Source organism: Poeciliopsis prolifica, unplaced genomic scaffold (assembly GCF_027474105.1).
Source record: "Poeciliopsis prolifica strain line A6 unplaced genomic scaffold, Auburn_PproV2 SCAFFOLD002, whole genome shotgun sequence".
In the NCBI taxonomy this organism is placed as follows: Eukaryota; Metazoa; Chordata; class Actinopteri; order Cyprinodontiformes; family Poeciliidae; genus Poeciliopsis; species Poeciliopsis prolifica.
This window is the reverse complement of record NW_026562377.1, coordinates 22,788,607-22,813,647: the sequence shown is the minus strand read 5'-3', so window position 1 is coordinate 22,813,647 and position 25,041 is coordinate 22,788,607. Positions and strand designations below refer to the sequence as shown.

Sequence of the window (25,041 nt, the reverse complement as noted above, 5' to 3'; positions counted from 1 at the left end):
TCCTCCTCTTCCTGTGTATACAGCAAACAAAAAACCCCCCAAAATCAGTAAATCATTGTTGTAAAATGCTCAGATATTTACATCCATATCAATCTTAAATTTCCCACTTGGACTAATAAAGGACGACCTTCTCAGAAAGATATATTGTGTTTTTAAATACAGAGTTTGTGTTTCATTAATGAAATGCAGGATTTTAAGAGAAAAAGTAACAATCTATCCAGTTGTGTGATGTAGGTGTGTTGCTGTATTAAACGTTCAGAAAAAGTTTTCTAAAAAAAAAAACTGGTAAAGGCTTATTAGCTTTTGAGTTTTGCTCCATTGAATAAATACACTATAGGTAAAGTGTAACTTTTTTTCGACACTTTTGGTGACAACACGCTGCTGCAATAAAATATTGTAAGTATTTTTTACATATATCTTTTCCAGACGTCCTCATAACTTGTTTTTTTCCTGTCCCACAAACCTTCCGACTGCCAGCACACACACACGCACACACACACACACTTGCATAGTTCCACAGTAGCCTGCATTTGTCGTGAATGCACAAAGTTGCATGATTTAATAAGACATCGTATTAACTTTCGGGTTTATTACTCTTCGCTGCAGACAGTTCTGAACCCTACATTTGGTTCCAATTCGGTTTCCAACGCCCGCAGGTACAAAACATACAGAGGCAGAGCAGTGGAAACAGTTGTGGTTCTTCACTTTACAAAATGTGCCAGAGAAATATTAACAAACTGCATGAACAGCTTATAAATAAACAGACATGTGCGTGTCAAGTTCAATGCTCTGGCGTTAGCCCGTTAGCTAGCGTGCGCACGGTCGCTCGCTCCCACAAGATGGATTGGCGCGTCTCTCGATGTTTAGCATGTTGTCAGTCTAGCATGAGAAGAAGTGCTTTTTCTAGAGGATGCAGTTTCCTTTCGGCCTCATTTAGTACAGTCAAACTCATTACAGTAGCGAGCGCGGCGATCCATCCTTCGTAAGAGCAACTCGATGAGGCCGCTCCTTCCTTGGCTCAAAGCTCTCTAGCAAAAACCGAAAGCTATCATCTGACTGCAAATTTCACCCTTTTGTCACATTTTATACCGATTTCAGTGACAAAATACATTGTTACAGAAAAAAGGATAGAATGTTGTGTTCTTTTGGTTAGATGCCGAGCAGCTTTGCAGCAATAACAAATGTCGGCTTTGCGTTAGACATGAGCTTGTTACAGCATGATTACCTTTACTAAAGTGATTCATATTATGCTATAAGACAATATACTGTGCCATGGTGCTAGCACATTTAAGACAAAAATACGAAACACGATCGAATTCATTTATTTCAAACAAAAAAATTCATGTTAATGTTGTGATTCCTGGTATTTGGTGCTCTCTGAAATAGCCAGATTTTGATGTTTTGTTCTTTGTTTGAGGGAAATATGTCATTGTGGATTTTTTTCTGCCAGCTGGCCAACAGTATGCAGCACTTTTTAGGAGCTTGTTTTAAGTCAGTATCTCCTTAAATTTGAAGAAAAAGTACTTGTTCCACTGGCAGATTATTTTACCTAGAAACTGTGAAAAATGTCTTGTTACAAGTGAAATAATCTGCTAGTGGAACTAGTACTTTTTCCGTCAATATTAAAGGAAACATCAACTTCAAACACGCTTCAGTTTCGTGCTTAAAAGTTACTCATATGTTGATTCTGTGACCGGTCATTACGTTAACCTCCTCGACATCCTCACCTCGTCGATGAATGCCATTGACACATCACATCTGGAAGCTCTTCCCTGCGTCTGGTGCATCGACATTTTCCCGCTCTCGCTCTCCCAGGAGGCCAGATCGAGAAGCTTCGACGACACTGAGGACTCGAGAGCTCCGAGGTGTCTCTGTAACCGCTCTGGGGGCGAAAAGAAAATCGGTACCAGTCGCATTGCTTCACCTGCTGTGCAGGATTCACCCTTCCTTTAATGATAGGAAGAGAGAAAGGGTGAGATGAAGATGGTAGCAAACCGCATCGCGTCCCAGAGTCTTTAACACCTCGTTCGGTGGGAAAGGTCAGAGAAGTGGAACCTGCTGACAAGGACGAGGGGCTTTCTGGCAAGGCGCATCGCTTTCTAAGCGAACCCAGAAATGGCTGAAGTGTGTTTTAGAAGCTTGTTAGCTCAGCAGGCAGCGACAGAGCCACTTCAGGCCCGTTTCCTGTGGAAAATGTAGGCTAAGTGCGCTGCTGTGCTGCAGCGAGGGTGTCTCCTTGGCAAGAGGAGTGAATGAAATAATCATTAATATGTCTGAGGGGCGAATGATGTCATTCCCAGTGAATATGTGTTGCTGGGAGGCCATGTGGGACGAGGAGAGACTGACACTTTGGGCTATAGCGTTACACAAGGACAGATGTGCTACACGCACGCGCGCACACACTCTGCGCGCGCTCAAGACACGCGCACATCTGCAGACCAGTCCGCCGAAACCTGGGCGCGATCTGCTTCCAGTTAGCGCGCGCTCGGTTCCTGTTCGGCAAACGTACAAAGGACCGGCTCCGGTTTCAGGACGTGCTTCTAATGAAGCTCAAACAGAAACACGTTTCTGATTGGAGAACAAAGGGCCAGAATCAAAAGCTGTTGCGGAGGTAACCCGGGTGAAATCGTGCTCCACCAACTCCAAACACAAGACTCTTCACGAAGAGGGCACACTTCAAACGGTCGAGCCTCCCGTGGCCGAAACGAGAGCAAAACAAGCCGTCAGATGCAGCCGGGGCTCGAGCCGCTGCCATGCCGAATGATAATTTGTTTTGAAAAGTCCGTGACATATAGGTAAACTACAAGTTTAGTTTGTTTGGGACTTTCTGTGGATGTAAGGAAGAAAATCTGAAACTACTGAAACCTTGAAACGCTTTATAAATATTAGCTGAATGAGTCACAACTCCTTCATGAAACACACACATCTTAGCTGGGAAGAGTCATCACCTGACTGTCTGTTGGAGAGGCTTTGTGCACACTGAGACGCTGATCATTCCTGTCTAAAAAGAGTTTCTGGAGTGAAAGTTAATATTTGCTAAGTGCCGTCTTTAAATATCTGTCACAAAAACAACCTGTAACTAACTCAGATTCGTTCAGACCCGTCATCTACTGTCCTGCAGGAGATTCAGTCGTCCTGTATCAACACAACTGAATTTTTTTCATCGTCTTCTTTAGGAAGCTGCAAAGTATTCACACACTTGCACATTTTCAACTTTTGTTTGTTCCAGCTACGGAGATTTGAGGTAGGCGCAAAGTCAGTCTCAAAGACTTTGTGTCTTTGAGAAGCGGAAGGAAAAGAGGAGATGAGTTTTTCATAAAAAACCGAGAATGACACTTTCAGCTTTTATGAACCCGATTTCCCTAAATGAAAACCCCGACCCGTTGCTTCAAGCCGATCGAGGCGGCGCTCCAAAAGACTGACAATGGTTCGCTTTCACACGCGCTGCAGTGTGAGAGCGAACCACACCGGCTGAAAATGTGACAAATGTTGCAGTTTTGCTCCCAAAGATAATTGAGTTTACCAGACTACCAGGTGTGAAAACAACCCCGAGAAACTCAACCAGGAGTTGTAGAGAAAGTTAGTTGTGTTTTCTTTAGGAAGAACAGGAAAGCTGGTCAGAGTTCAGACAGATGGATCTAAATAGATTCAGGACAATCCTCCAATAAAATCTTTTAGATTGCATCCAATCTGACTGTTTCGCAAAGAACTGGAGAGAAACATCTGGTTCATCCATCCGGTGTGCCAAGCAGTTGTAGCTGCAGCTAAAGGTCCCCGTGCAAAGTATTAACTCAAGGATTTATCATAAAAACTCGAGCCACGCTCTCTGGAGTCATCCTTTTATTTTTTTCAATAGTTTGAAAAGCATGCATCAATCTGCTTCCACTTCACACTTATTCTCAGTGGGATTGTTTAAGATGCGAAACACACTGAGGTTTGCTGATGAAACGTGAAAACATTTGCTTGCATGTCATCAAGTTCCACTTTCACCTTCAAACGACTTTTATCTGTTCAGATTATCCCTGAAAATCACGGCGAAGTGCAAGTCTTGTTTATTGCCTCCACTGCTCCACCAGGCCAGGTCAGCGTCTCCACTGAGACCTCCGTCTGGTGGTCCTCCATCCCCTCAGGAGCCTTCTCGCTCAGTCGGCACCTGCAGCTGGTTGTGTTCCCGATTGAGGAAAAGAAAGCAAATGCAGAAAATAACTCTCGCCCCCTGGGCTTAATGGAGCTTAAGCGTGCGCTCCATCATTTACCGCAAGAGTGTTTAAAACGACTGAGCACAATGGCTCTTAAAGAGCGGCCTTGGAGCACGATGGGCCCTCCGCTGCGCATGAGTGGCCCGGCGATAGCATCGGCCTGAGCTGTGTGGTAGGCGGAGGGCAAGATGTGAGGTTTGGCGAAGAGGTTAAACATACGGGCTTGCCCACATTTACCAGGAGAAACGAGCGGAAAGCTCTACGCAAACACCATTATGTGCTACTGAAGCAGACAGACGGAGGGCAGCGGCATCAGAGACGGCTTCAAGGACGGACCCGCCGCCACACGAAACTTGAGAATTTAAACAAAGTCTTTCATTTCTCTCTCTTTTTTTTGTCATGCTTTTCGTTCAGATATCGTCCTGAAAAAAACAAAGACAATAAAACTCTGCTGCAACGCCAGACAGAGGGATGGTTCTCTGCCCCGTTCCGCCTTGACTTTCATTGTGCTAACCGGCAGCGAGATTTCCACCCGTTCTGCTCCGCCGATAGCGTTTTATTATAACAAGAGTGTAATTTATGGAGAGGCCGACGGCGCTGTAACCCGGGCCAGACTGGCTCATTCCTCAGAGTGACAGGGCCCGGCTCCTGCAGATACGGGATCAAGGCTGATGCCTGACAGAGCACCGCTTGGGGGTGAGAGAGGGGTGGGACAGGTAGCTGCTCTCCCTCTATTTTATCCTCTTCCCAACAAGTGAACATGAACACAGCCTCCTATAAATCACTGGCTTCTGTCGACAGGCGAGCAGGCAGAGCCGGCTGATGTAGTATATGTGTCCTCTTAATAAAATGCAGGACGACGGGCCGGGCTGCTGTCACAGTCCTGTACAGACTCGGTATATTTAAGGACAGTAAACGTAGCGGCTCTGCAGCGCTGCAGTCGGTCGTCTTGGACCAGGAGCGTCCTGGGTTCTTCCTGTATGTTTACCTCGTGTATGCGGAGGTTCCCTCTGACTGTCTCCCGGTCGTGTGTGTTGACCTGCAGTAGACTGGGGACAGAGTGACGCCATGGGCCCCGGCTCTAGCATCAGGTTCCTTCTGGCTGCGAAAAGAGCTCCGATGTATTAAAGGCATCAGTGAGGAGTGGACGTAGAGCCATTCAGTACAGAGACATCAATAAGTTGTCGGCTTTTTGCTACACGCATGGAAGCATGGTGCTGTTCAGGTCAAAGCTACAGCATGTAACTTACTTTAAAAATGTTGCTTTTTTAACATATTTGTCAAAACTATGCAGTGAATGTATGAGACAATCTTAAAAAAAAAAAAAGAGTTTCTCTGCCTCAGCTCAATCAGAAACATTCAAGCAGAACGAGGATGAGGTCATGCTTGTGTACACGCTGCTTCGTCCTGACAGCAGAGCCTGTCATGAATGCTAAAGCTAGTTAGCATGGCCACCGATAATGGCAGCTGCAAGGGTTTTTATGCGACGCTGCGTCGTTCCTCTGCCGCTAGCACATTTAGCAGGACACAGGCGTGATTGGCAGCGCTAAGTCCCTCCTCCTGGCTCTGATTGGTTGTTTCTGAACAGAAGTGCCGCGAGGAAGTGGAACTTGACTTTTTCACAGATTATCCATCTCATCTGGTTACAACATGGTTACAGTTTGAAAGAAATATGTAGAAGACATTTTCTTTTATAAAAAAGTTACATACTGCCGCAGCCCCCAGCTATGGGAAATGCACACAAGTGCTTCCTGACTGCACAAATACACAAAATGAATAAACAAAACCAACTAAAGAAGTCGGTATTCCCTTAATATTTGTGCAGATTCACCTCACCCTTTCCGCGGCTGCCTTTAGCTTTTCCTCGCATTTCTGTGGCTGAGCAGGAAGGGACACACCTCGCGCCTCAGCGCACCCGACTCTTCCCTTCAGATTACAGGCCTCAGGAATCCAAGAGTGAAATCTGCGCCTCGCAGTCAGCTTGTGCCTCGCTTAAAAGTTGTAATCAGAACCAATTTAATTCTATGCAATTCCACGGGCTGCTTCCAAAACAACGGCGTGCGAATGCATGCATGCGTTCACCCTAACATCCACAAAACTGTGTTTATCTGGCGCTGGACCTAAACGGGTGTGTGGGAGTGCTGGGCCGTCTATTATTCTGGAGAACCTCGATCGTCTGTCCGCGCTGCGCTTCCTGTTCACGGGAGGAAGAGAGAGTGAGTGCTCGTTGATTACTGTATGTGAGAGCAGGGAGGCAGACAGACGGCGTCACGGTCAGCAGGCCAACAACAATAGATTCACTACGTTTGTTTGACCAATGACTTCCTGTGGAAGATGGATGCGCTTTGGCCTGAGCAGCTGTTCTGACAAACAGGCGCTTCCCTCACATCACGTCCCTGCATCCAGATTATCATTCTGAGCATGTCTGCTTTATACATGTGCAGCAATGTGTGTGTGTGGCCAATTCACAGGGCCCAGACAGAACCGCCGCCCCCCACACACACACACATGATCCCACCAAACACTTTTCAGTAGGGCCAACAGACACTGGAGGCCTCTCTCTCTCTCTATCTCTCTCTCTTCTTCAGTAAGGTTTGCATCCTTGTGTGAGTTTGGCTGCATGTGTGTGTTTGTTCACTGGACCGAAACCCAAATCAGCACATGAAAGGTGTGCATCCCAGTGTTGCCACTTCTCCCGGCGCTCTGACAGGAAGCAGGCGCCAGCGGCGGTGTACGGTTTCCCCGGGACTCGATTTTAAGGCGTGCTGCAGAAATTTAAAACAGAAACGCAGCATGAGCGAGGCAAGGCGGGGCGGGGCGGAGGGGGTCAGAGGGTCAGAGGGGGACGACAATAAGGCCAATGTTATGTCACTGGCCCTGTTCGCTTCCAGAGACAGAACGCCTGCTGGTCCAAACGCGGTGATGGCGCGTTTGGATTAAAAACAGGTACTGGAAGGTTTTTTTTTGTGTGTGTATTTGATTTGTTTCATGTGTTTTTTTATATATTTATTTATTTTTTAAAGCAGCCTAATGACTTAATCCTCCTGCTCTCGACTGTGTTCAGAGCGAATCCTCGTCTGAGGTCGCGCTGTGTGTGTTCTCCCCGGTCTTTCCCTCTGATTCTCCAACCCAGCAGGAGTTTGGTGTCATTTGTGCTGCGGCATGTAAAACAGGTCCCCCCTCCCCAAAGATTATGGAGGCTAAGACAATAACAGAGGATGGGAAGGGGAGCGGAAGAGGGAAGGATGAGCAACTGTCTGACAAAATGAGGTGAAAAAAAAAGAAAATAGAGGAATTACGTCTGATCTTTCAACGCATTTGCACCAATGTTTTGGCTAGACCTGTGAAGTCGACTCCATCGTCACCGCTCACCTGCAAAACAAATCTCTACATGGAAAGAACAAGGAAAGCGATGCTAGCTGCAGGATTGTGCGATATTATTTAAATGTAGAGTGATTGAAAAAAAATGGCCAAGAATCAGTTTCTGGCAGCTCATCATAGTCAAAAAGTTTGTGAATTTTGTATTTTCTTGTTCACCCTCTGAAGTTTTTCCCTTTTTCTTTTGGCTACATTTGTTGAAAGGTCTTTGCAGCCTGTGCAGCAGTTTCGCACATCCACAGACTTTCTCTGCAAAGACAATCAGCTTTCAAGCCTCATCACAGATTTGCAACTGGATGAAGCTCTGCTCTTGACTTTCAACACATAAATACACCATAATCCAAACCATCCCACTGCAGCTCTGTCTGCGTGTTTAGCATCAGTTTTTTTTTTTCTGACACAAAGTCAACCTCCCACCTCGTCACACGTCTTTGCAAGTTAACGTTACCGAAGGCAAGCGGTCTTTTTGAAGATATTTCAGACTTTTGTTTGCCACAGTGTTTTGAAAACCGTTTGTTATTTTCCTCCAAATTTACAAGCATGCACCGCTTTGTGCTGGTGCAGTGCATGAAACCCCAACAGTGCAATAAAGTGAACGTTTTTCCAAAATTAAAGGAGACATTTTCAGTAATTCTAAGTGTCTAATAGCCAGTGCTTTACAAAGACATAAAGTTTTCTTCTCATGTGTGGAAACTGTTGTTTTGACAGAGGTGCCAAAAACGCTGCATGACTCTACTATAAAATACCCTAAATACATGGTTATACACGTCATCATGAACATGGATATGTATATAGTAATTACAGATATTTTTTAGCCACAGAGAGGCAGCAGAAACAAGCTGCAAAGAAATCCAACAGGCTGTGATTGAAGTCGGGGTGGGCAGCACCTCGCTGCCGTCTAATGATAGTTCCTCTCCCAATTTCCTCCTAATGAAATAATCTCTGTCTAGCTAACCTAATTCCTTGCTGCTTTGGCCTGAAGTGCAGTCTGAAGATCAGATAAGATAAGAACAATCCTTGTGAAGTCACCAAAAGAGAGTGGGGGGGGGGGGTATATTTGCAGGGAGAATGAATGTTTATCTTCAGACGAGGGATTTCCCCCCTCCGGTTTGGTCTCAGACATTTTATCATCGCCTATTTATCAGTCAGAGGTTGTTTTTTTTATTAAGGTTTTCTAAATGTAAGGCTTTTGACAGAATGTATGGCAGTGCAAAGAAAAAAAAAGAAAAAAGAAGTGAAACCCAGTATACCCAAACACACCCTGTCTCATATTATTGAAATCCTTGGACATGGCGCTCCACGCTGGGCACACACATTCCACATCACTCCGGTCCGTCTGGGGGGAAACCTACCTGTTGCTCCGCAACGCCGGCCAAACACAGGGGTCAGACAAGCGTGTCTGGGCAATTCCTAACGTGACAGTGGCTCACCAGAAACCCGGACTGGCGTGGTAATGATACTCCTGCGCGATGGGCGGGGCCGGCGTTCGCCTCCGCGGACGCTGGTCGGAGCCCAGTCTGGCCCGCACTCACAAACGGGGAGGCAACACAGGAAACCGGGGCTTCCAGTAAAAACATGTAATTAGAAACACATTGACTGGGAGCCTTGGCATGATACACCCATCACGATGGAAGAGACACATGCAGGCCGGGATGTATACATGGGTTTAAGAAAGGAGAGACTGAAATGAACAACGGACGACTGAGAATGAGGAGGCTAATGCTGCAAAGCTAACATTCACACCTTGAAATATCATACTTTGGCTTTCAAGGCAGGACGTACTCTGCCTTAAGCTGTTGTCATAGATACATCCGGATATGTTTGCTGGTGAACGAAAAAAACACAAAATTCAGGTCTAAGCATCAAGAAATCAATGGGTTTTGGAGAAACATGACATCCTGTCGTGTTTTTGAACCGTGTGTGGAAGATGCATTGCTGTTCTAGTTCGTGTGTATTGGGATCAAAGAGTTTAACTCTTGGAAATTAAGAGCCGTGGTTAGCCTGCTTTAACTGAACTCTAGTTCTTCTGCCTAGAAAGTCGGGTTTGTTCGTGTGAACGGCAAAAAAAGTGAGCAGTGGGACTGGTCGGTCGAAGTGAACTCTGGTGCAGTTCAAATGTATCCATAGCGCAGGGAACTCTGGGTAAATACAACCAAAACAAACAGGCTAGAGGGAGAAATAGCTTGTGGTCTGTCGTAGAGACAAAAGAGAAATCCCACAACCCTAAAACATGGCAATATCCCATTTTTGTTTACATTTTGTGAAGAAGGAAGCTGAGCTCTTCTTGTACGGTTTTCATGTAGTTTCTTTCAGTGGTTCTTGAAGGAACCACAGGCAAGGGGTGGAACAGGTTTTCCAAAGGGCTTGGTTTGTTTGACACAGTGCAGTGTGAAACTGAACCGCACCAGCTGAAAGTGTAGTAAATGTTGCAATTTTGTTCCCCGAATGAATCGAGCCTACCAGACTATCAGCTGTCAAAAAGTCAAAGTCTGGCCTTTGAGTTTCAAGCATCCAGCATGCTGATCAGAGTTGGGCTTTTGAATAGAATAGATTGACAGCAAATAACATTATTATTGTGTTATTTATGAGCTGAATTTTGTAAGCCTGGGATGCCAAACACATTAAAGGCACATCAATCAAATAAAACCAACCTTGTTTATTGATAAAGCTTTGGCCCAAGGATGAGGTGATTTTTTTTAGCCACATAAAAATTGGTTTATTTTGCAAAACTGCCATGGAAAAACTTATTTTTTGCATCCCACGAGTAACGCCATTGGCAACCGGATGTCGTCACAGACACAAACCATGAAGACGACGACACAAAGCGGCAGGAGGATGACGAATTATCGCTTCAACGACCTTATTCACCTGTGATTTCATTTGCTTTTCAGAGATGATGGAAAGTCCAATTGCGAAGTTGTGGTTTTTCGACATTAGCAGAATTGTAGACAAAGTTTTGCGCACATTGGTAATGAAAATGCAGCTGTTGATATCAAAATATTTCTTTGGTGGTCACTGAACATTTTATGGTGTCTCTTTATTCTATCGTCATGAAGGTACATGATGAGCGCTGGGCGTATTCACGCATAAGGACTCGTTGTTCCACAAACTTCCTTTCCTCACATTTAGTCCCACATCGCTTGGGTTCATTGAAATGGACTTTGTTACTAACCAATTCCTGCATCTCCAGCATGAAAATGCTGCTTTTGAGTTTGAAATTGCATCAGTATGGACCGGAGCCCTCTCTGCTACAGAGCAGTAGGTTGGTGGCACAAGCGGGCAGAGGCCCGGTCGCCAGGCCGCGCCCTTCACCGCCATGCGGTGAACCCAACTCCAAGGGAACGAGGAGATCCAACCGTGCTCCTGGCATGAACACCAGAGACGTCCTGCAGCTTTTGTTTCTGGCTCATAAGCTGGGACATAATTGAACATGAGAGGCAGAAATGAGTTAATTGTTGAGCAAACAGTCGCACTAAAAAACACGCACCGAAACATGCTGTAGCAGTTAGATGTTTTTAGGAAGCCAAGAGCGCGCACGCACGGCAAGATTTATTAAGCATGAAGAGCCAGGCCGTACGATGAGAACAGCTCCTCCCCGCCGCTCGTGAGAATCTCACAGATTGCAGCGTGGAGATACCGAAAGGAGCTGGGGTGGAGGGTGGGGGGGTGGACGTGAGAAAGAGTCTCCGCATCCACAGAGAGGAAACCATCAGAGGCGCTCTTTAGTGTGTGGCTTTACAGATCAGGCGAGTGGTGACTGTGGCCTCAGAAAGAGAGGAAAGAAAAAGAGCCTTAATTAGCCTCCACTCCCGTCAGACTGCCAAACTCAGAATAGGGGTTAGATTAACGAGAAATGAACGCTTTTAATCAACTCTCAAAGCCGATCTTTCCTCTCCTCCCCACATTTTTTTTTTTTTACCCCCTCGGTGTCAACAGTTCACAAACACGTAATTAGAGCAAGTGGGGGAGAAATGGCCGCTTTGGTAGGTGATGAGGTTTCTTAACATCTGAAAACACAAAAAAGTGTGAAGTGACAATTCACATTTTCCAGATGCGGCACAAACAGCTGGATTAATCATGAGGACGCCGAACGAGGAAGGAAGAAGGAAGTGGGAATAGCACTGGGAAAAGAAGAATAATAATAAGAAAACGCTTTAAAAAGAAGAAAAAACAAAAAAAGGAACACTGTATTGAACAAGGATTAACATAAAAGCGCGTAAACAGATTTTATAAGGCACAACATCCTGGGCGACTTGCACATGAAGAGGGATTAAAGAGTCTCTAATGAACGTAAACAAAAACTTTGGTTTTTCAGTCGTTCCTTTGTAGGAAACTGATTTGTCCACAAATATGTGGCGAAAAAAGATCTTTTGAACTCAGGATCCATTCATCTTACACTAATGGCGGAGTTCAAACAGCAGAATCTGCTGAAAACGGAGAACAAAGAGTACCTCCCTAAAGTATTCACACCCCATAAACATCATGACAACAAACCTCAGTGGATTTTTATTGGGATTGCATGTGTTAGATCGAAACACAATAGAACAATTAAACAGATTGGACGAGTTTAGTTTGCAAACTGTTACGGCGAGAATCTGAAAAGGAAAGTGCTTTAGCATTCAGCCACCCTTGTTCTGATTCCTCAAAGTTAAATTCAGCTCAACTGATTGATGGATAGTTAACCAAAGTGCGATTTAAACTAAGTAGACGTACAGCTGTTCTTTTGGTCCTCGGGAAGTTGTTACACTGTATCAGTGAGAAAAAAAAACAACTAATGCGTTGACAGGATTTTTAGTTCCCCCCAAAAATCTGAGCCTGGTCTGAGATAGAGGAGAAAAAAAAAAAAGCACAGATGAAAGAAAATCCCAATAAACATTTGGCAAAACAGCAACACGTGGAAGAAGGTGAACTTCTGTAACGGGGCAAAACTGAGTCGACACGCTGAAAACACAAAAGTATTTTTGGTCCAGTTTCTGGTGCAAATGTCTTCGCACAATGGAAATAAGACAAAACGAACTTACACGTAACTTTTCCGCGAGAGATAGGAGCTTGTTTGAAGTCCAAAAAGTTCTTGCTCCATTGGCAGATTATTTCAATTGCAAGACTTTTTTTTTCCATTTGACGAGTGAAATAATCTGCAAGTTGTTCCAGTAATCTTTCATCAATATTCAGGAATTGTTGACTTAAAACAAGCTCCACACATTTTGTTGAAAAATTACCGGTGCTTATAAGTAGGTTTTCTCTCTTTCGTCTGTTTTTGCCTTGTTATTCAGATTTTCCTTTTGTAAAAGAAAAACGCCGTTCAAAGTTCTGTGCTACTTTGTGTTTGTCTAACTCCCCTAACTCCCCCCCACCCCAAAAAAAAAATAAAAATCTCACTAAAATGCACTTATGCTTGCAGATGTGACACCAAAAAGCAGAAAAGAAAAAGTTCCAGGGCTGCTAATGCTTTCCCAAAACCCTTTATGTCAAACATGGTTCGAACTTTAACCCCCCTTAAAACAGTGAAAGAGTAAGTAGAGCCAGAACAACAAAGCAGCAGCTCTGACTGATGAAAGCTTGTTTCTACTTTCTGGGTTTTACGTAAACAAAAGCTGAAAGTTGTGAGTCGGTGCAGATCGCGCAGCGGCTTCCTGCTTTCACCAGTCCGGTTCCATCGCATGTCCAGTATGCTCCAGAAATAAAAGGCCCATATCTGGATGGCCCCCTAAGAGCAGGTGTCACTTTTAACAAAAGCACTGTGAGCGGATGCAAATAAAACCAGGAGAGGGTACCGAAAGGGAATCGGATCGCTGGTTTCCTTCAGAACTTGGCCGGTGGCCACAAAAGTACGTCGAGGTACAACGAGCTCTGGTTGAAAGGGTACAAAGAGTAAGAAGGTTGAAGGATTTGACGTGAAATGCAAGGCATTCCTGGGAGCAGACACAGCGGCTCCGGAGGCATATATAACATATGGGAATCTGTTCGAATATTAAAAATAATGCGGAAACAGGATGACGAAGAACTTCGGGGAACAGAGAGAGGGATAGAAATGCTCAGTTTACACATGCCTGCCTTAATGTTTCCCATGTTCTTACATGGCTCTATCGGTAATGGCAATAATTCCCGCTATCGGTTCATCTCGACATGTTCGTACTTTACTGGTGCGTTGAACGCTTGACAGGGCTTTATCTCGGGGATCTCGCTTGTGCTCCTGTAATTGGCTTTAGCTCTCCGTCTCGCCGTGGACGTTCTCCATGTGGACCTTGAGGTAGTCGTTCCGAGTGAACTTCTTGTGGCAGAGCTGGCACTCCGCCATGGGCCGGTTGGGGTTGTGGGTCAGCTTGTGTCTGCTGAGCATCTTCTTCAAGCTAAAGGACAGATCACACACCTGCAAAACAGGAAACGGGTCATGACAGCAGCAAACTGAAGAGCTGGAAGAGCTGCCACTCTGCAGAAGTATTTGTATCCCTTGAATGTTTTTGAATTTTGTCACTTTACATCAGGAGTTAGGTGATTTACAGACAATCTACTGCATTTTATTTTATTTAAAGGCATCTTAGTAAACCTAAGTGAAGTCGCCCTCCCACACTCACCTTCTTCAAATTAAACAAAAACATTTGTGCAGCAAAAAATTTTCTATGTGCTGCTGTCCTTGAAAAATATCAACAAATGTTTCCAGAGGTTATCAGAGGTCAACCGGCGGCCCCACATTTACAAAACGAAGCATGTTTGGTGTCAATAAACCAGCGCAGATTGTATAATCTATAATTATGTAGGATCAACCTGTAGGTCTCTGGTGACCTCTGAAACTTTTCTTCTTTTTTTTGAATCTTAAAAATGACTAAACTAAAGTCTTTGCTGCTCAAACGTAGCACAGTTGATTGACGCCATATTTGATTTGAATTTGTAAAGGTGGATTGGCTTGTTGAACTTTACTGAACGCTGAAAACATTATTAAATTGTTGCTGAACAAAACCAACACAGCTGACGGACTCCATGTTTCTTTGATTTTATAAATATAGTTGGTTGGTTGACCTTTGATGACCTCTGGAAACATACAGATAACTTTAAAATGATAGCACCATGACTTAATTTTGTATTTTTTTGCAGCACAAACCTGCACAAAAGTAGCACTCCTGATTGACACAATATTTAATACGACTTTGTTGATGTGACCTTGCTGGTTGACCTGCGGTGACCCCCGGAAGCATTTATTAATATTTTTGAAATGAATGAACATTTTTGCAGCACAGACACTTGACACCAATTCGGTTTCATTTGAAGAAGGTGACGAAACAACTTCAGGCAGGTTTGACAGATTTGATCTGCGTCATGTAAACTGTTGATTATGTTCCACTCTGTTGTGTGAAATCACACTGAATTAGAAACAAGTTATGAAGCAGTTCAATGGGTTGGAAAACTTTTGTGCTTCCACTTGCTGAGTTGTTTGGCTGACAGTGAGGTTTGGCATTAGAACAGTGACATCGGCTCATTTATAAAGAAGACATAAAGTATGAGAAGTCCCCTCCCTTCACCCTCTTCCGGGATGGGAGAGATTGTACGGCACTTTAACATTTATCCTAAATAAGTCATTTTGCACTGATGACTCCTCGCGCTACCCCCCGTATCAATCAGGATAATCCAGCATTGGCCGGAATACCGTTTTGACATAAAGCTGGGAGAATCTCAGCATGCGTCCTCGGCTCCATCTGCGAATTACATTTAGAGAGTCAGACAGCACACATCTGCCGCTCCGATAGCAAAGCGGATCACATCGGATATCTACATCGAGGCGTTACCTGGCTGTTGCTAAACGCGGCTCGACAATCCGTGTAACAGACCCAGTGTCGGCGGGCTATTTTTACTTTTTACCGTGACAGGAAGCTGATGCGCAAAGAGCCTCAGCGTCTCACTGCGGTGAAATGCCTCGGCAACGTTTCGGTAGTTTGTGCCACGGACGCCGAATCCGCGGGCTCTCTTTTCATGTCCGGAAAACGTGTCTCGGGAGCGTGCGATCCCTTTTCGTCTGACTCGAACATAAACCGTCTCCCCTAATAAAATCCAAATGCCATTTCTGTTATTTCCACTGGTTCTTAGGATCAAATTAATGACATGGAAATATCCCTTTTGAGGCTGGAAACAAGAGCAGCCAGATGAGTGTTTGCTATCTTTGGGGGGCAGGAGGGAGCCTTTGTGGTGTTTCTTAATTGTGGGAGAATGGGATGCTGATTTTATGACATTTGAATAGAGCTGCAGATTAGTCTCTGGGTAGATGGGCTTTCTGCTTTAAAGCTTTCTGGGTCTTAAGTTTGACATGTTTATTCAGGAATTGCAGTTTCCACCTTCTTCTGATGGTCATTCGTTAATCAAAACATTCAGTTTCCATGTTTTCTGCTGTGTGGAACACAGTATTCTACCTCTTCAATCCCAATATGAAATCTGCAAAAATATAAAACATTTTCTGTGTAGTTTTTATTGCAAATATCTTAGTACGCTTGACATAAGACTAAGTAACCAACAATTAGCTTTTCATCAAGATATGGAAGGATTAGTAAATCCAGAATATTTTTATATTATTATTTTTATAAACATCAGTTGCATTAGTACTGTTTTCACTTTTAATATGGAAAAAATGTCTTGTTGCAAATGAAACAATCTGCCAATGGAGCTAATACTTTCTCATCGAGTTTAGTCTTATTTCAAATGTACTGAACTAAACTAAACTTTGTGTCTTGTTTCACTAGAAAAAGATACAAATATTTGGTAATATTTTGTGTATTTGTAATGTGTTTCACTTATGTACTTTTTAATCAATATGAAGGGTTTATTGATGTAAACCTACGTCTTGCTGAAAAGTTACTTGTAAGTTAGTTTTGTCTTATTTCAAGTGTGCTAAATATATTGGCACTACAAACTGGATCAAACACACTTGGAAAAGGTTTCGTGTTCTCGCAGTGTGAAAAGTTCACAATGAGCCGGATGAATGGATGGATAAGCACTTTTGTCAGATCCACAGACATCAAGCTGGGAAAATGTGGAAACGAAATCCCTGCTGATGATCTACTGTTTATCATCTCAGTGAAACCAGATAACTGCATCTGATCAAACTGTTCCCTGTTACTGCAACAATTTCTGGTTTTCTGATTTTGCTTCAGAAGCCTTAAAAACTCAAAATTCAGAGGAATCAGATGTTTTAAGGTTTTACTGGCTTCGGTTACTCGCTCGCTGATTTGTAACCCAAACCCATTAGGGAAGCTTGGAATTGTGTTTGGATAGTGGATAAGTGTTTTTTGGCAACGGCTGCTTGCAAAATTTCATTTGGTGGAGCCAAATGAAAGAAGACTAAACCTTCAAAGGTCTTCTTTGATGCTCTTTCAATGAGGGAAAACTCTCCAGCTCTCATAAACAGTAACTATCTCCATTAACATCAACGCTGAGCACCACTGTTGTTAGTCATCTAACCTTAGGCCCAGCCGCTCGCTCTCAAGTGATTGGTCCAAGCACCTCCAGTGCAGAGCTGTTCATATCCCTTGAACTCTTCCACACACTTACCACATTAAAACTCTGAGCTGTGATGTATTTTATGTCAGAGACCAAAAGACGTAATGCAGAAAGAAACAAGGTTCAGGAGACATGGACAGTTTTGTAAAGAACTGCAGAGCACGGCTATGGTACTCCCACAAATACAGCAGGAGTCCAGTATCTCTCCAGTAAATGAGATAAACAACATTTAGTCATATTTTAGCTTGGACTATTTGTTCTTACTTAAAGAAACCAGAACATAAGCCTTTACAGGTATTCAGCCTTTAGCCGCTACGCTCGTTAGCCGTGAAAAGCTACGCTACTTAGGAGAATCATCTTCTGAAGTTCTGGGGAACATCTTTTTTAAGATTTCAAAGCAAAAAAAAAAAAAAAACAACAACCCCCAATTCACCCGTGATATATATTAGAGATAACCGTGTCTTTTGGAAACTGTTAGTCACACTGAATATGAAAAACATGTGCTTGTTCAGATGTGACTCCAAGCAGACGCAGTTCCTCACAGAACTGATGAGTAAATCAGCAGTAGGAGCTCAAAGTCACATTGTCACATTGTCAAGAATCGTATTTTTGTCAAATTATCTGAAATTGTGCCTGACAATTTCTTAGAGCTGCTTTCTACAGCTGAATTATTGTTTTTGGTTTCAGTAACTTAGCAAAAGGTTTTTGGATTTGGGTGAATATGCATCTGATTATCAGAGACGGTTTTCAGCTTGAAGGTTTGTAAACATGTCACAAATGGTGATAAGGTTTCAGTGGGGGTGGGAATTTATTGCATCATTTAACATTTATTGTGATAAATTTCTTACCATGATAGAAATTCTGATTTATCCTTGTCAAATAAATGTTAAAAACTGTTTCTTGATTGTTAGCGTTACTATTTTCTCCACTGTTTGTTCAAAGGCAACATCAATCAATTGGAAAAATATGATTAAATTAAGTTCCTGTGTGCAGTTTAGTGATATAAATCATATTTATTTATGACTGGTGTTCTAATGAAAACCTAAATTACTGGTTCTTATTGTCACTTTTATCATGATTACAACATTAGTGATATATCTTTAAGTCCTTCCTCGAGTTTCAAAACACTGACAGGAAGTTCTGTTGCGTGTCTCTGCAAATAATTATTACTTCTGCTGGATTATAAGCAGAGGGTAATTTATCCCTCTGATCCTCTCAAAGTGTTTACGTGAGATCTGTTCACTCTGCCCCTCCGGAGACGCAAGATCCCTATCTGGCTTGAACCGAGCTCCGCATCTGGGCTCGTGCCAGAACTCCATCACAACAGAGACGAACACAGGGAGGAATCGAGAAATGAAGGGCAGTCTGCACTCACGTCGCACTGGAAGGGCTTCTCTCCCGTGTGTGTCCTCATGTGCTCGTCCAGCCCTCTTTTCTGGCTGAAGGCCTTGTTGCACTCGCTGCATTTGTACGGCTTCTCCTGCGGAGGACAGACGGGGAGATTAAAAGAGGGCACTTTGTACAACAGAGCGCGGCCAGTTTTGATCACATATGGACGAAACCTGGAGGGAAAAGGACGAAAAGGGAAAAGAGAGTAACGACGCACACATGTTGGAGCGTGTAAGCAGAAAGAGAGGAAAACAAACAGGCATGCAGGAAAGATGTGGAAGTGTCCCAGGTTAACTTTCACACCCTGACGCTCGTGGAGATGGGAAACAGCCAACATGGCGACCATCAAAAACACATGGATTCCTAAAAAGAGTAAAAGAAAACAAGGAGCAGAAATTTGCTTTGAACGTGTTTTGGTAGCAGATCAATCCTGTTTCCGCACTTCATCACTCCACCAAAGAACATTTCCTCTGCTGCTTTTGGAAGCCTTTCTTAAGTCAGACTGCAAAAACACAACAGCTTCAGTCCATCTTTGGTCTAGATACTAGTGCAAATATCTTCGTACATTTAAAATAAGACAAAACTAACTCATAGATAACTTTGTCATAAAATACAGGAGCTTGTTTAAGTCAACAAGTCCTTAAATTTGATGAAAGTGTACTGGTTCCACTGCCAGATTATTTCACTTATAATAAGACATTTTTCCCATGTTATAAGCAAAACAATCTGCAAGTTAAACTAGCACTTTTTCATCAAATTTAAGGACTTATTGATGTAAAACAAGCTGCTATATCTTGTGTAAAAGTTACCTGTGATCTGTTTTTGTCTCATTTCAATTGGCACTGGAGTCTAGACCAAAAATACTTGGTAAAATTTTGTGTTTTTGCAAATCAGCCAGAAGCGGCTATCTCGCCGTGGGTGTGTTGTCACAACTATACATGTGTGCGTGTTTGCGTGTGTGTGTACAGTATGCATGCTGAAGAGGCAGGGCGGCAGGCGTGTGCTGCTCGCTGAGGGGAAACGCTGCTGACACTTTAAAGACTTTCTGGAGAAACCAGAAGGAGATAGCGAGGGGCTGGTTCCCACTGCCGCTCTTTCTGACAAGTCTGGCTGATAGCGGAGGCTCTGCCCCATTTTGGGCTTAGTTGTCATGGGAACAGGGTGAATGCAGGAAGCAAGGGTCCTGGGAAAGGCGCTATCATGTGGGCCGGGCAAGGAGTGGCCAGTGACACAGGAGACAAAGGGAGGTAAAGATCAGGTTCACTGCGTGTAGCGCCGGCGAGCGGCTTTAAGGATGCGACTGTTTGTGCGCATGTGACAGAGCAAAGGAGAAGCGGAGGGGGGGACAATGAAAATAAAGCCCCCTGTGTGTGAAAGAGAAGCCCTGCCCGCCCCACGGAAACAGATTCTGTTCCAATCAATGTAATGCTAATTCCCACTGAAATTCCCCGGCTTTCACCAGAATCAGAAGTTTTCCACAACTCTGAAAAGTTAAAAAAAAAAAACATTAAAACAAAAAATGCATGGATGGACAATGCGTCACTGTGACCCCAGTAACATCAAACATCTGTACCTGGTGACCCCTGGCCTTCGAGCAGCTGTTGGCGCTCTGACCTCTGACCCGACCTTTCCCCTGAATACGCCCGGTCTCCTACAAAAAAACACATCCAGCGAAGCGCGGACCGAGTCTCGTGTGTTCAGGCTCAGAGCAGCAGATCTTCTCACGTGACGCATTAAATATGCAGGTATTTGTAGAGCGCCGTGCGAGCAGGAAGCTGCTGTGCGCCGACGGCCTTCAGGTCACCAAGAAACCAACAACCAAAAGGATTCGTTTTTCATGGACAAGCTGGCAACATGGCTTAAGGCGGTGTCAGCCTGTCAGGAACCCTGCAGGATTGATTTCCGTGTTATTGTAGGAGAAAAGCTGACTGCTCAGAGTGATGTGGTGCTTTTTGTACTGGGATCAAAAGCTGCAGTTTTTTGAAAGAAAAAAAAAGAAAGTTTTTTACGTATTTGTTATAACAGTCACTTTGTTGTGACAGTATGAGACAGATAACCTGGAACAAAAAATGAACTCTTCCACTTCCTCCTTTTCTGCCATCTGCAGAAAAACAAAAAACACATCCAGCGAAGGTTGTTTCTGATTGGGTCAGAAACAACCAATCAGAACCAGGAGGAGGGTCTAAGTGCTGTCAATCATCCTACCCCTTCCACTCTGCTACGTTGAAGCTAGTTCCCTACAACAGAGCCTGCAATGAATGCTAAAGCTAGTTAGCTTGGCCACCAGTGGCAGATAAACGGTTTACCTGGAAACCGTTTATCTGTTTGTCCTCCACATTAATTATCACGAACACAAGAATGATTGACAACGCTAACACACTCCTTCTGGTTTGATTGGTTGTTTTAGCCAAACGCTATTGTTTGCTTTTTTAGATTAAAGAAAGACTTGAAGGTCTGTTACAGTAACAAATGTTTTATGTACGATAAATTGTCCCAAAAATTATAAACGATAACATTGTCATTTTGAGACATTTTCAAGTAATAATAATGCAAGTTTGCCCTGCCAAAGACTAGTAAACTTTAATTTTGTTGATATTACTTCATATTGGAAGTGGGAGACATTTTAAATATATAAAATAGAACAACCAAACCAAAAACAATAAATAAAAGGGAATAAAAACCACACACAACAGAAACTATAAATAAAAGGGGTTATGAAAATGGAAACGATCAAACTAGTTGATCATTAATTGATGAATTGCTTATTCAGCCTTGGATATGGTGTAACTCTTTATTTGCTTGTTTTTCATATCTATCTAGATTTATGTTACTATATTGATTGTATTAATACAGAATAATTTTCAGTAAATTTAGAAAAAATATTTTGGTATTTATAGTTAAAGAGATATCAATATTGGGTTTCAGGAGTTTTACAAAAAGCCTGGATCAAAAACTGGCCATAGAGCAACTAAATTGCGGAACGTCTAGCATGAATTCCCTTAAATTAGTTGTTTTAAGTCGTCAAATTGCCACAAACGATTAAAAACCCTGTTTCAAAAACGTTTCATCAGTCAGAAGATCTGATTGAATCACATCCATTTAAACTTGGAATTTAAAAATGTCAGAAAGTAAAACCAGAAGCCTGATATCTGCATCAGACATGTTCCTCCCTGGTTTGCCAGAGATGTGGTTTGTTGGATGAAACACATGAAACCCCGGCCTCATCCATCAGAAATCATGTGTTCATTAACGGTGAGCTGCGGCTCCTTCGGCCAAATGACATTCGTTTTTTGGGGGGCGGGAGGGCTTTCCAACAGTGACTTCATCCGGCTCTGCTGTTTGTAACTGTTCAGCCCATATTTTAGAGAATCGTGAGCAAAGGCAGGTCTGGGAATATTCAGAGCAAAAACATCAGTCAGTCTAATCAGCAGCACACCGCTAAATTACATCTGCCTGTTTCTGTGGAGACGGACGACTTGAGCGGGATACCTCCGCTGTTGACACGCTGCACCAGGCAGGGCAGCGCGCGGTACTCTGGACAGCATTAAAAACGGGAACAAAACGCTTCAGTGAACAACGCTGACAGGCTGCAAATGTCACAGTCAGACTGATGATGGAAATATTATATAAAACACATTTTATGTCGATTTTGTCATAAGTAGCACACATGTTCAGATGCTTAGATGGTTAGAGAGTTTTGTTTTGGCTAAAAGCTCAATAAGTTGAAAACTGATGCCGAGGAAGGAGCAGCATGTCCCAGCTCTGGAAATAAACTTGTGAGAAATGAAAAGCCTGCCTTTAAGCCTTTAATTTTTCCCACCCTGAGCACTGCCTCACATTATGTTTACTACATCTTCATTTAGTTTTAAAATCAAAGGGAAAGGAGAGGGGATCAGCAGAACTGAACGGATCTGATATCAATTAGAGGCATCGTTTGAAATGGCAAAGGGGGTACAGTTTACATTACAGTTTGTCATTGGCATCAGATTTTGTAATGTAGGTTATGTTGGTCCATAACATCAAGAAAACTAATTTACTTGTTTGCTATTTTCCACTTTAATAATGCGTTTAACCCAATATAAATAAGTGGTCTTCCATTTCCTTGTTCTTTAAATTTTACTGAGTTTGGGGATTCACTCATTTAGCTGAGGATGAGTTCACACTAATCGCCCATAACTGTGAGTCAGCAAAACGAAAAAAAAGGATGATGATGCTTTATCCTTCCATAAGAGTTGAGGTGTGACTAAGTGATTTTTGGATTATGGAAATTATTTAACACTTTGTGAATGGCATACAAAACGGTACAAAAAGTGTACCAACCAGGTCTGACCGTGCCTGGACACAAAACTGTGTCCAGGCAGAAAGGACAGGACGTCCATTGATTAAAACCTGTGAAATTAAAAGGTGGAAACTCAAAAGTCCAATCATTTTTTGAACAGTGAATCCACCATGTCTCTACGAGAAAGAAGCTGTCACAGAGAAAAGAAAGGTGTTTGAAAAAATGAAGCCAGGGGGAGCAAAGAGATGTAAATGTTTTAAAAAGTCTCTGTGTTAGCATACGTCTCCACTTTCTGTACAGGAAAGATTGCAGTTTACACCAGCCAGCTAGCTTGGGTGTGTTAGCATTGCGTTAGCGTTAGCCTCAACCATCTCAAGTCACATTTAATGAAGATGTATGAGAAAGTTTCACAAGAAGAAAAAAAAACACATAAAACATACAAAAATTAGACAAAATTTAAGATCTGTGATTAACGTTAAAAGTCAACTTACTTTTCAAAAATGAAGTGAAGACATTTTAAGGTCTGAACTTTATTAGATGGCATTTTGAAGGATTCACGAACACCCTGTATAAAAGTGTGACGACACTTACTGTGAGTGGTGAAAACAAACATACCCGAGTGTGGGTGCGGATGTGCATTTTCAGGCCGTCGTTCTTGCTGAACGCTTTGTCGCAGTAGGGGCACTGGTACGGACGCTCACCTAAGACATGAAAATTAGTTAGTAACACTCCAACTATAAGAGAGTATCTTCGGCCAAACATCAACAACTATTGAAGCCACAGCTTAAGAAAAAGCACATCTCTTAAACAGCTTCGTCTCTTTCTTTATATGGAGTTGCTAAAAAGCCCAGAAATGAACATGACTAAGCTGGATGTGTGGAATAGATCATTCTCTCATCAACTTTCCACCGTGGATCTGAAGCTCGTGGTGGTTTCATTCTGTGGCTTGCTATTTGAGCTCCAACTGGCCAGGAGTTTCGGAGCAAATTCAAAGATATCTGGCTTCTCCTGGCCGGATCAAAAGCACTCCAGTCGAAGTCTTATAGATCCTATCTGAGCGCGCGCTGCGGATGACAAAGAGAAAGTGACGGGCTGTCAGTCAAACGGCCTGCTGACACATGGATCTGTTTACTATGTGCTGATCCACAGGCCTGATAAGAGTCCCAAGAGCTGATTGCTAATCTATAGAGGAGAGCAGAGGTAATAACCTGCAGAACTGTGCAGAAGTTAAAGCAACACGAAGCTGACCCCCAAAACAGAAATGACTTAATGATAAGAAAATGTTGTTTCAATCTTTCCTAACTGATGTTCAAATCAATTCCTGAGTCAAAAGAATAAAAAAATAAATAAAACTGGAAAACATTCATCCTTCGAATTTACCTTAAGAAGTTTGCATCGTGGCCAAGAGTATAATTTACAAGTTTGATTTTTGAACCGACAAACTGAATTATTATGTAGATTAGAGATTGTGAGACTTGCCAATGTTTGAACCTCATGTTTGAAATTATTGTTAAAGTTTTGTCCAGCTACATGCCTGCAGACAGAGTCAAGTATCAACGACATTTAACAAGCTAGAGGAAAAAACTACTCAGTTTTTGTGGAAATGAGAATAACTCTGCCTGGTTATTTGACCTCTGAAAAAATATGGAGTTTATTTAAGCCAGCCAGTTTCCAGATGCAATCTCATTTTTTTTTTGTGTGTGTGTGTAGCCTGCTAATTTTTGAATACAGTTTTGGACATTATCATTCCAGATGCTTAACATTAGCCTTTTTATTCACTACAATAACAATTATAACAAAGTGCTATTTGTCTCCCACAAACTTTTATTCAATCTGTACTTTGAGAGCAAAGTGAAGCTAAAGTTAAACGTCAGTGTCAACAAGAATAGTTAACAAAAGTGTTTCACAATTACACCGACAGTCATAATGCAAACAGAATGATGTCATCAAAATAAATAAGACGTGCAGAAATGTAGAAGTATTGAAGGGTATTTGAGGAATTTGAGTTATTGAGGAAACACTGGCCGGTTGACCTGAGTGCTCTCTATAGCATGTGGATGTATCAATTACCAAGCACAGCAGTGGCAGCATCATGGGAAGGATCTGTTTCACTTCCACTTGTGTCACAGTGTCAAGAATAAATGACAAATGTTGTAGCTCCACTTCAAAACAAGAGCTACGTGGCGGACAATGAACTTGGGTTTGTAAATGGATAAAGGAGGCAACAAGTGGGCTTCAGGGAACTCTTTGACCTCAGTGTATGGACTAGGCCAACAGGTGGGTGTGTCTCCACATACAAACCAATTCAAACCA

At 42.9% G+C, this 25,041-nt stretch overlaps 1 protein-coding gene across 1 annotated transcript in view; it reads right to left on the bottom strand.

Moving 5' to 3' along the window:
• Positions 1–12,060: 12,060 nt before the first annotated feature.
• prdm5 (PR domain containing 5) overlaps positions 12,061–25,041 on the bottom strand; it is a 47,489-nt gene continuing 34,508 nt past the window's right edge. The window contains exons 14-16 of the mRNA XM_055019954.1: positions 23,344–23,429; positions 18,436–18,540; positions 12,061–13,947 (exon numbers count right to left, since the gene is read on the bottom strand). Of these exons, the coding sequence (XP_054875929.1) occupies positions 13,783–13,947; positions 18,436–18,540; positions 23,344–23,429 (356 nt within the window). The 3' untranslated portion in view covers positions 12,061–13,782. The remainder of the gene's footprint in view (positions 13,948–18,435; positions 18,541–23,343; positions 23,430–25,041) is intronic.